Source organism: Falco punctatus, assembly GCF_963210335.1.
Source record: "Falco punctatus genome assembly, chromosome: 1".
Classification (NCBI taxonomy): domain Eukaryota; kingdom Metazoa; phylum Chordata; class Aves; order Falconiformes; family Falconidae; genus Falco; species Falco punctatus.
The window spans coordinates 124,467,103-124,479,292 of NC_137580.1; the positions used below are offsets into that span (position 1 = coordinate 124,467,103).

The 12,190-nt window shown below is 53.7% G+C and overlaps 1 protein-coding gene across 2 annotated transcripts in view; it reads right to left on the reverse strand.

Annotated features, from left to right (window-relative positions):
* Positions 1-12,190, reverse strand: part of RGS9 (regulator of G protein signaling 9) — a 64,077-nt gene that overhangs the window by 25,119 nt on the left and 26,768 nt on the right. The window contains exons 16-19 of one of the 2 annotated variants that reach the window (XM_080402395.1): positions 11,717-11,802; positions 10,225-10,342; positions 6,628-6,998; positions 1-5,160 (exon numbers count right to left, since the gene is read on the reverse strand). The exon at positions 1-5,160 is cut by the window's left edge and continues 25,119 nt beyond it. In XM_080402395.1, coding sequence (XP_080258521.1) covers positions 5,004-5,160; positions 6,628-6,998; positions 10,225-10,342; positions 11,717-11,802 — 732 coding nt within the window. In that variant the 3' untranslated portion in view covers positions 1-5,003. Of the gene's footprint in view, positions 5,304-6,627; positions 6,999-10,224; positions 10,343-11,716; positions 11,803-12,190 lie in introns of both variants that reach the window. The other variant, XM_080402396.1, reaches the window with a different exon arrangement.

A 12,190-nucleotide genomic window follows, 5' to 3' on the forward strand; every position in this document is an offset into this window, starting at 1 on the left:
TTGTGTTCTTTCAGTACTTCAGGGAAGAGACTAGGCCGATGTCCAGAGAGCAGAGCCAAGGGAGGAGGGTATTCCCACAGCCTGGGGGACAGAAGCTGGTGTCTGGGCTTCAGTGCTGTGGTGTACAGAGTGTGTTAGAAACCACTGGAACCAGAACCTCAGCTGGGAACACGAGCAGCAGGACCATGAAGATGCTGAGGAGCCAGCTTCACACCAAGACTGAGCCTGATGCACCTCAAGGATTTAAAATACTGTCCCTTGGCCAGAGAAATTTTTTGTGAGTGAGAAATAAAAGAGGTCTCTGCAGAGACGCTGAGGCATGAGCTATGGGAACTTCGATATATTTATATGTAGAACACGTTGGAGAACAACATAATTTTGTTTTCATGGTGATCAAAGTTTTGCAAGGAGGACTTGAGACAGTGTGCTAAGCTGCTATGGCAACATGAATTTTAAAAAGTAAACTGACTTGCAAGAGCTTATTTTTTCCTGTTTAGCGTGGTGCAGAACAGATCTAGGAACCTCTGCCCTAAAAGAGATCCTGTGAGGTGCTCACCTCTGCTCCTGGGCTAGGTGCACTGCAAAATGCATAAAACATATCCCTCGTGGCAAGGGGAAAATTACCCCAGTGACTGGCTTTCTTCCTGGATCCCTGAGGCTCCTGCACTCCAAGAAGCCAAGTCACAGTGACTCTTTCATAATACATTTATCATAATTCAGACATTCAGATGTCAGGGTGAATGTACCGTGAACCACCTCTGTTCACCTGACATCCTATTCTGGGAGCCCAGTAGGATGTAACGTGGTGCAGCCCCTGCACAGAGGTGAATTCCACCCACGGAGCACCGTTTGCAAGAGCGTCATGACGTGGGCTCCGCTTACATCTCCGCTTTCAAGCCACCCTCACAAAATGTGAAGGCAGCGGTGTCAGGAACGTTTCTGACAGCTCCTTTCACAAGGGGATGCTGTGAAGAGCTGTCATGCTCTGAGTCAGCTGTTCTGCCACGGCTGGCATTTCAGGCAGGACGAGGCTGCTCGCAGAGCCATCCCAACCACGCCGCCTGCCAAAACCACGCTGGGAATCTCAGGGGAACAAGCCCTCTCCTGAGCCAGCTGGTACTTCCTGCTCCTGAGGCCTGATCCTGCTGGATGCTGAGCATTCTTTGTTCCATTTTTAAATTAACGAGACTTGAGCAATGCACAGTCCAAGACTTCAGAGGAAGAAAAAGGCTCTCGGTGCTTTTGGCGCCTTGGCCGTATGTCCCAGCCGGAGAGGAGAGACTGAAATGTCAAGCTTGAAGGCAGATTCGAGAGATGCCGACCACCTGGAAAGCAGATCTCGAAGCGGGACATTTGAACCGGTTCCCTGAGCCCTGCCAACACCTTCCAGCTGCGCGTACCCCAGCCCCGCAGCACCACCGGTGAGCAGCCCCAGCCGCAGCACCCCAGAGCTGGCAGCCCACCGCAGGATCCACCTCCTGCCCAAAGCTCCAGCAAGAGCCTGAGGTTCACCAGCCTGGGACTCGCTCCCATCCTATCCCAACAGTGTCCCCTTGAGGTTGATGGCTGAGGCAGCCTGGGAAGAGCCCTCACGGAGGTTTGGGGAAACCTCAGAAGCTGCTCTTGCTTTCCAGGCTGGCCCACTGCTGCAGAGCAAGGATGTGAACAAACCTCAGCAGCCGTGGGTCAGCCTGAGCCCCAGCAAAGGATGCTGGAGGACCCCGCGCTAACAAGGGGTGTGGGACCTCCCCACGCGGCAGTGAAGCACGCTGGAGGACCACACAGCTAATTAAGCATCTTCCTTCCAAGTTCTTGCAAACAATATCCAAAGTCCGACCATTGTGGCCCCTCCTGCAGCACATCAGCTCAGACCTGGAGCGTGGGGAGCTCTTCCAGCACCGACGAGCCCGAGCGGGGCCATGGCTGCTCCGTGGGTCTGTGCCAGCCGCAAGCCCCCGCAGCGGTGGGGGGCAGGAGAGCAGAGCCGCCGCGGAGAGGGCACGGGGCTTCCTCGCTGCTGCTGGAGTCTCCTTTCTTCTGTCAGCCAAGCAGCAGGGAGTTTTCTGAGAAACTGCCCCCAGGGAGCGATCACTTTTTCCAGTCATTAACCTTACACATCCCTCACATTATCGGAATACCTTGGATGTCTAAGTTGCTGCAGTGAGCTAATTCTTCCAGGTGACTCCAGGCAGCATTAAATGGGCTCCTGCACAGCGAGGGGATTTGAACTGCAAGAGCTGAAAGCGCTCCCGACTCCGGCATGCCAGGCCTCCAGCGGGGGCGAGATCGTCAGATGTCACCGTGCGAGCACAGCGAGGTGACAGGAGGGATCCAGGGCCCCCGGAGCAGCGGTTTTCAACCTGCAGTCAGCAGGCACCTGGGGGGTCTGCAGGTGAAGGGAGGAAGGAAGGAAAGCAAGGCATGGGCTTGAGATGCATGACGCAGGGGTCTGTGCCCCCACAAGGCAAAAAAACTGTAGGAGTCCTCAAGTTGGAAGATAGTGGGGGAAAAAAGCAGCGCCCTGAAGACATAAAAGTTGGGAACCCCCAGTGCTGGCCTCTGGGACTTGTACGTACCTGTCTGTCTGGATGCAATTGCATCAGGGTGTCCAAGCCCTGACAGAACAGCCTGTCTTGGACCCTGAAGTCCTTCCTCTGGTTTAGAAGATGAGCATGAGGCCAAGGCACTATTTGATTCCTTGGCAAAGATGGGGAGAACTTCACGCTCCACTCCCTAAGGAGCAGAACGGGTCACCAGCGAGTATGAGCTCTCCATCGCCTGCGCGTGCCCCACAGGAGAGCCAGCACAGCCACAGCCTGCTCCCCACTCGGCAACCACCAAGCTCTGCCTGCAGAGGAAAGGCTGATTGCCTCCACCCCAGGCCCCTGAAAATAAACCCGGAGATATTTCTAGAAAACCCTCCACGCTTCTTTGCAGCAAAGGAAGCGGCCACCCCTCAGTGGGGCCAGCATGGGTGAGACCCACCTCTTTGACAAGGGTTTCTTGGCAAGTTCCCTCTCCCCTGTGGCTAGAAAACTGTACATCACTACAAAGAGGTTCTCATGGTAGGTGGGTATCAATTAGCACTAGTTGTGTTGCTCTTGCTAAGCCCATACCGAATAAAGAGTAGCGCCCAAGTTCATCATGGAGAATGCACGCATTCATCAGCTTGTGAAAGCGGGACAAGGCATGCGTCTTCCGCAGCGAGCCGAGGACACGTGGAGCCACAGCTGTGAGGAAGCCAGCTGGGGAGCTGGTGCTGAGTGCCCACCATGGCTCTGTGCATGCCAGCAGTGCTGAGGAGGGGGAAACCACAGACAACGGGGTTCCACGTGACACCACGCACTGTCTCCACGGAGCATGACCCACCTCCCAGCCCCAGACACACACTGCTGATCCGTGGCTGCTGTTGGCCTCTGGAGTAGAAGGCAAGGAGGCGCACAGGAGGAACCCCAAACCAGTGAGACAAATATTAATAGTAGGATAGCTCTTATAATATGTACATAACATTACATATGATATTATTAACTTACACATCACAATGTCTTCCTTTGTGTTGCCTGGATTATACATTACCAGTGTCTCGTCAGGAGCAGATGAGTAACAATATCAACAAAAACAATCGCAAAAGACACCACACTTGTCTCTCCTGAGTAACAGGTGGCCACCACTAGTGACTGCCAGAGCAGAGCCTGATCCTTCCCACAAAGCAAAGCCAGCACAAGCAGGCACGCGTTTGTACAGAGGGAACATCACAGGCGGCGCGGGGCAGCACCCTCCCGCTCGACCTTCGCTTTGGGGCAGTGCGTCTTCCTGCTCCTCTGGGAAAGAGACTTGGGAAACAGAAACAGCCTCTTGGTTTTCCCGACCTGCCCTGTAATGAGAAGTGTCATCCCCAACCAGGGGGAAATGGGGACCACTGAGCATGTGGGAGGAGAGACTAAATCCCACAGTAGCAATCGGCATGACGAACCATGTCAGCCACACATGCAAAGCTCCGTTTACAATTAGAAAGTGCAAAATAACAACACCAAAAGTCACAGGCCACACGGCCAAATTACAGAATGATGCCCCACACCACGCACATCTAGGAAACCCTCCAAGCGTGAACAAAAATCCATCTTCAACACTGACACGACATAGGGAAAGCAACGCTCTAACACTTGATAACAACACGAGTAAAGACTGTGGCAACGCACCAGTCTAAGTCTGGGGAGGTCCAAAACACCAACACAGGTTTGGTTTGGATCTTCCCAGGTGTTGCCGGGGTGCAGCTCAAGTCATGGTTTCAAAACCCATCCCTGCACCAAGAGGCCACAGAAGGGACACTGGAGGTAACGCAGAACTGCTCTGGAGCCTTTGCTCTTCTCCTGCACTGCTTGCTCTTTGGGACCATTTTTGGTTTGGATTAAGGAACGATGCTACGCCATTTGGCACACAGCTTCTCACGAGGGGTTCAATTTACCTTCCCAGCAATTAGCTACCTTTTAATGAACTTGCTTTAAAATTAAAAAGATAGTAATAATAAGAGGTGGACCCAAGCTGGGGGCGCAAACATGCCCCAGACTTGGCACTGAAGTCCGAGTCCTACTCTGAAAAATGCCTGCAAGCTCTGCTCCAGCTGTGCTGTGTACAGTGTGCTGACACCTCATGGCCAAGCAAGTAGTTCAGATAAGACGCTATTTCCCAGGATATACACACACATAAATTCTCCGTCTGCTGCAAGGCAAGAAACGAGCTTCATTTATCAAGACGTTTGTAATGAACAGATCAGAATATACCAAAGATAGCCAAGAAAACCAGTCCAGAAATGCTTCAGATTCTTGAACCACAAGCAGATGGGTACGGCAGGGTCCGCCGTTCATAGCTGCAGAGTCGGAGCCTCCTTGATGCTAAAGGATGGCCGTAACGCGCCTCTTCACACCACGGCCCGTATACCCAGCTGTACATGGCAGACCTTGTGCTCTCAGGCCTGGAGAGAGCGTCCGTGTCTGGGCTGCTCGTTACCCAGCCCCCCCCTCTTCCGCGGGGTTCTCCCACGGGCAGATCACCTCCTTCGCAGAGTCCTTACAAGCTCGGTGGTGGTTGTCCTCTCCCTCCTCAGAGTCTATGGGGTAGATCCGGCTCTCCAAAGGAGCATCCGTTTTTATTTGGAAGAAGCTGTGTTGTGAAATAAAAACTCATCACGCATACAGCACTTTTTGATGTGCGCTCGGAGACAGCGAACACGCAGCATGGAGTCTGGCTTTGAGTTTTCCACTGTTCAAACCCCAGATCCCAAAGCAAAACTCCTGGGCACAAGCCTGCAGAGATGGAAAACGAAGGAAATGTGCACTCCCAGCCCTTTGAAGCAAAACTGCTGTGTGACCCAGCTCTGGCATAGCCGGAGCGCAGAGCCAGGTGGAGCAGGAGCCCTCAGACTTATGCTTTTGAATTTATAACGTGGACTCGTCCACTTGGTCACCAGCAAAGGTGGATTAAAAGAGATTGAGGACATGTTACTCTTGGTGAAGGACATGGCCAGGATTTAGTTTCAACAGTGACAGCCTCTCCAGGCAAGAAATCCCCAGATTATGAATATGAATATGAATACGCATCCTGCTCTGGCAGGACAAACGTTCACGATCCCCCTCAGGATTTCTCCTCCCTTGTTACTTCTGTGTCTCCTCTGACTTTCAAACCACTAAACCAAACCTGAACCAATGCTCGAGAACAAACACAAACGTACGAGTGGTTTGCCAAATTCAGGACTCAAAAGCAAAACAGGAGGTGTAAGTGCAGGAGAGAGAAACCACCGGTGTGGCCTCCTGCCTGTTTCTCATCAAAAAACACATCCAATATGGGGAGCAAGTGCAAGGAGCCAAGGGGAAGAGATGCTTTTGGAGGCCTGGCCATGATTTGGGGCAGGCAGCACCAACGCCAGTGGTGGGTTTGAGATGCAACGGTAGGAACGGCACCATCAGCTGGGCTGGCCACATTCTCAGGGTGTACGGGGGCCCTGCCCCCCAGTACCGGAGCATCTCACCATCTTTGCTGGTGCAAAGATCTGGAGCTCATCTCCAAAGCCACCAAAATAACAAAGTTGGTCAAACAGCTTCTGCTGCTTGTGCCGCAAGGCCCCACAGCCCATGAAGGTGCTTGATGTGGGGAGAAACGTAACTTCATGCCGAGCTGGGGCTGCCTCGTGCAAGGTGCCATCACCTCCTCCGGCCTGCCCCAGCGCGTGGGGCTCGGGGATGCGGGCAAGGGGTGGCACGGCTGCAGGGGGACACCAGTGCAGGTGCCTGGCGTCCCCAGGGGGAAGGAGAGGCCACGTCCCTGGCTATGCCACATGTACCCCGAGCAGCCTCATGGCCCGCAGCTCCCTGGGGCTGGCGGGGAGGTGCAGCGCCTCCATTGTCCCGCCTGGCCCGGGGAGGCGCGGGGCTGGTGCCCACTCCCGCAGCCGCCATCACACCAGCCCCACAGCGGCGCACGGGGCGGGGGGCGGCAGCAGCTGACTGCAATACGAAGCACAAGGCCCACTTTAACGGGCTCAGCTGGCGCCATTTCAACCTCTACGTACAAACGGACACGGGACCGGAGGCGAGCCCTGCACGGGGGCTCAGGTGCCCGCGCGGTGCTTACCTGCTCACCGCTGCGGCGTCCGGCCGGAGCTGCCGCTCCCGCTCGCCCAGCGGCTGCACCTTCCCGTGGGGCACGGCCGGGCACCTGGGCGAGAGCGCGGCGAACACGGGCGAGGCCCGGCAGCCCCTCCTCAGGAACCGGCCGAAGGACAGGGCGGCCGTGCGGGACCTGCCACCAGCGGAGGGGAAGGGGCCGGGGCCGGCCCCCTCGGGCTGCTGCTGGGCCCCGCCTGGGGCCTCGCTGGCAGGCCTGGGGCAGGCGGCGTGGTGGGGCTGGGCCGGGGGGCCGGGGGAGGCAGCAGGCAGCGATGGCGGGGTGTTGGTGCCAGCGTAGACAGCCGGGCGGGGGGCCCGGGAGGTGTGGTGGGATGGCTGCGGGGAGGAAAAGGAGAGAGGCTGGGTCAGGCCCCGGGGCACAGCATGCCCGTGCCGGAGGCTGGCCCAGCCTCCCCAGTCTTCGCCAGGAGGAGAAGGGCCAGCTGCTACCAGGAGAGACAGGGCTGAGCTGGGAGGCAGCCGATGGCTACTCTGGCCAAGCCTGGGCCGGTGCCCCCCTCCCCTGCAGCTCTGTCCCCTTCCCTGCTCCCCCGCAGCGGGAGAGCGGAGGTGTCACAATTTGCCCGTGGAAAGCAACAGGGTCGCTGCTACCAGCCTCAGCGGTGCTGACAGACCCGGCCCCACACGCGCTATGGCACTGTAGGAGACACCAGCTTGACTCACTCCTTACAGCAATTAGCTCTAGGCACGGAGGAGTCTGTTACCCCAAGAACGTGATCTTGGTTACGAATGGTATAACCATGTCATACCCAAAGCACCACTGTGCTGGCTGCCGTGGTGGCCAAGAAATAGGACACCGAGCTCCAAACCCTGATGACTGATAATACAAGAAGCCACATCTTGTGCTGAAGCCCCCAGTGTCCCTGGCTGGTGCTGTGAAGTCTCCAGCTCAGCTAATTCAGCCCTCAGGACAAGCCCAAGCACAGATGCATCAGCAGAGGACATGCTGCATGCCGGGGTCCCCCCCACCCTGCTTCCCGAGGACTCATTCCCAGCAGAAATGAAACGCAGCTCAAGTGTCCTAAGAGAAGCGCTGAGAGCGGAGGAACACAGAGAAAATGTATGCACGCATGGCAGAAAGATGACACAGTGAAGGGTGAGCACACTGAGACAAGACAGAGAAGGATGAACTTGCTTCTTTTTTCATTTTCTACATTTATTTTTATTAGACAGATGAATGCATGGAAGCGATGGCCAAGAAATGAAACAACACATTGCTCTGATTTCCAATGGAAACAAACAATTTCTTGGCTGGCACAAAGTGAAGTTCAGTTTGTACCATGGTCACACTTTGTACCAGCGACCTTCCTCTTCAGGGACCGAACAGCAAGGGCCCGAGGAGCGGTACGCTGGGTCATGCCAGCTTATTCAGCCTCTAAGCAGAACAGAGCCAGCTTCTGCCTGCAAGTGCAGGCCTGGTGTTTCACAAGCACAGTGACTCCAGAGCATGCAGCATTAACCCACATCAGGGGGACAACGATGAAAAGCTGAGATGATGAAAAATCAGAGAAAGGAATGGATAGAGGGAACATAAAAAGCAGAGCTGCAGACAAAATAGAAGTAGAATCAGAGGGACTGACTGGAACACACAGATCTGTTATTTATTATTTATACTCTGACTTGATCTTCCTCATGTTACTACATACTGGCAGTCCCAGCATGCTCAGTGCTCCCTGTTAAACAAACCCTGAAGAGACTGCAGAGCTCATCACATCCAAGTAGCTTTGGACCAACCCTGCTACGTTCTTGAGTATCTTTCAGTGCTCTTATGTCAAGGTAGGTTGATGCTGCTCAGTATTAGACCTTAATTCAAAAGAAATTACAGTCTGAGCCCGCTCAGCCTTACAGCATTGCAAAATTTGCCATTGCTTCCACTGGGAAAAAGGGCATCTGAGCAAAAGACTCATGCAACTTGGTTTCAATTCCTCTAAGAAGGTTTATCACCGTTAGGTCAATGGAGGTCAAGAAAATCTCCGTAGCTCAGCTGCAAAGCAAAGACGACTAGTTCTGCAGTGATACCAGATCAGACCAGGTAGCCCCGATTCCTCCTCCTGACAACGCACACAGGGAGGGCTAGAATCGCTGTTCCAAGCTGTTGGGGGGACAGCTATTGCCTATCTTGCCTGCTCACAAGGGGCTGGTCTGCATGCACCCCAGTACCTGAGGGCTCCCACTCACATCCAGCTTCCTCCACCTCCCATTTCCTCTAAAATCGTACCAGCAGTAAGAACAGATGATCAATACAAACCAGAGTAAAGAAGCTTCCTGGATCTCAGTGCTTCCCACCCAGTTCCTCTGTTTCCTCTAAGTTTTAACAAACAAGAAAGCTTTTCTGCCCCCCAATTCCCTCCACTGGGCTTTGCAGGAATCTTCTCACTTCTGGTTATCATTGGCCTGGTCCATGACACTCTGGTTTCCCAACAAAGCCTGGAATCTCCCTGAGCTCTTTAGCACTAAAGGTAGTATTTTAGGTTGTCTCATTCTAAAGAGCAAAAGAAAAGAAAAAAAAACCCACAAAACATACCACTACTTAAAGCTGAAATCAGCTCTGAACACCTCTACCCTGGTTCCTCCCTGCTTCTGGGCTACAAGCTGGAAGTACCCCGTTAGGTTTTTTTAACAACAGAAAATAGAAGAGCAGGAAAAAGACAAGACAAGAGGTAGGAAAGATTTGATAAAAGAAACACAAAGCCATGGCTGCGTCTCTCAAGCCCTCCTGCAGGTTCCTGTGAGCAATGGCTTGCTACACCTGCACACCTACCTCCTTGTGCAGGGGAGTCACGGGGGAGATCTCCTATGTCCCAGGGGCACTTGTGAGCATCATTAAAATTCAAAGGGTCATCTAAACCTTCAGAAACACTCATCCTTACCATCCTCACAAGAAGTTTACCCTCATGATCTGCCTCTGGCTCCGCCGCACTGGCTAGGAGGTGCAGGATACCTAAGTGAGGAGTGTACTCCTCTCAGTGGGTGGCCAAGATACACCCCTTGGGAGGGCACGCACGCCTCTGAGAGGATGGACACCAGCGTGGACGCACTCCGAGGTGGGCCACCTCACCCTGCTCCCTGCGGGGTCACAAGGACCTGAACCCAAAGGACTGGGACTGCTGAGCTTGACGCTGCCTTGTGCCACCCCACCTCCTGGAGGAACAGGAGGCAGGGGGAGGCAGCTGGGCCACCCAACCTCCACAGGGAGCTCGAGGCACCCAGGAGGCACCCCCTCCTCTCCGAGGGGTGCAGGGAGGGAGCGGGGCCCTGCACCCCGAGTCCGGCACAGCCAGCAGCCAGGCTCCACCAGCACTCCCATGCCTAACCTGCCTGGGAAGCGACCTCCGCTGCTCCAGAAGCCATGGCAACGTGCGGGAGCAGGCTGTTGGCAGAGCCGGCCTGCAAACCTAAAGCAGCACTGACACCTTCAGGAAGGGGAGACGAAGCTCAACACCAGCTCGGCTTGTCTTTTCCCTGGGCTGTGCCCTGCGAGGCTCAGAGCCTATTTGGGAGGGTCCTTGAGCTGGCTCCTGCGGTCCAGCTTGCTCATGACCTGTGTGATGTCCACAGTCGCGGCGGCTTCTTTGGCTTTGGCCTCTTCCTCCCGCTGCCTCAGGATGATGGGGCTGGGGCTGGAGCGCAGGTGACGGCGTCTGAACGGGAAAGGGGAGCTGGGCAGAGAGGGAGTGAAAGAAGCAGGGTGTTACTGAAAAGTCAAAAGGTACCAAAAACTCACTCCCAGTAAGCAAATTTACCAGGAGGGCAAGCTCAGACGCGGAGACATGTGCCACTGTCACCCGCACAAAAACAAAGAAGTGCAATTGTGGACGAGGTGGTTCAAAGTAGGACTCAGTGACACGGTCCCACACATGAGCTACAGAACTGCTAAAAGCATCCAGGCGGTCCTGGTCCTCGTAAGTGACTCCAGGGCCAGGAGATGGCTGGTACCTCACTCCTTTTGTCGTGTTTGCACATAACTCTCAGTGTGAAGCCAGACACCTGCCATGAGTGGAATTTTTTCTAACGCTTTCAGAGGATCAAGATAGGGACCAGTATAGGTGTTTCTGGTGCCTGTGACATGATACCCCAAAAACCCACTTGCTACCTGCTGCAGCAAAGCCATCACCGGCAGCAGGGGAAACAAGTGTTGAGCCACCTCTGGATGAGGTACTAGCTCTTTAGTTTAACCAGCATGCTGACCACTGAGTGTCCAGAGCAAGCACTGATAAACACAAAGCTAGTCACCAGGATTAACCAGCATCTACCAGGGATCTTGTGATGTGTGGCTCAGGGAAAAACTAACCAAACCCCAGGCAAGTCAGCAGGAGGGTTTTTTCCACTGACTTGAAATGCGCTTTAGATGAAACAATAGCGTGAAAGTCCATGATTCCTCTTTCTTGCTTGCTATGTTGATGAGTGGAAGAGGAACAGAGAAAGAAGCACACCACCCAGGCTCGCCATGACGTTGTACACTCAGCTTTAAGAAGCAACTACACTTCAAACTCTTGATTGGGAAAAAGCCATTTCAAGCCTGCTGCTTCTAATGCCGTCTACCTTGTGCCAGCAGTCCCTCACAAGTGAGATGCTCTTTATTCCCATGTGGCTGCCTGTCACCTTCGCCTTGCAGGGGGCAAGCAGCTTTGTCCAGGCAGAGCTGAGCAGAACCCATGGAGGACCCTGCAGTGGCTCTGTGTCTCCTCGGCAGCCAGTGTTTTGTGGGCAGGAGTTTTCCCATGCCCAGTACACAGTACCTTCTCCTTCCAGGAAAGGAGTTGTCATTAATTCAACAATCACAGCCTTTCTGAATAGACCCAACAGACAAGGCAGCCAAGCAATTGCCAAGTTGATCCTGACTGCACACAAGGCGCTTCCAAAGGGCTCACAAATAAACAGCACAATCAGTCTCAAAGCAAGGCATCTTCTTAGTGAAAAATCTTATTTCATTAAACAAACGTCTAAATCATAGTAATTTTGCTGCAACCCAGGCTTTTTCTACCCTTGCTACAAGAAAAACAAACCCCACAATTACATCCAGTTTCACTTGCCTTTTTTTGACAGTCTCTTGTGGCACAACAGCCTTGGCCAGCATTTCCTTGTATACTGGAGACTTTAAATAGCGGCCATAGGAGTCCTACTAGGAGAAAAAAAGAGAAACTGGTAGTTATGGGCTGCAAACACCCTTATTAAAATCACCACCAAATACAACTGCTCAGGAGCCAGGGAGGCTGGGAACTGGATAATCTCCCCCAGCAGCCCAAGGGACTTTATATCTTGCAGGCAAATGTAGCTATTTAAACCAATACCCTTTCATCTTGGTGTAAAACTCCCAGGATTTTCCATCTCACAATAAAGCTTCCCAGGTAAGACCCAGACCAAAAGGTCTGAACAGAGCTTAGCCCAAGCCAGCGGTGTCTCACAGTCATTGGGAGGCAACGTGATTATGTTTCAGGAGCCGGACTTTTTTCAGCAACTGGTGAAAACCAGTGCAGCTCTGCTGCTTTCAGTGTCAACATGCACTA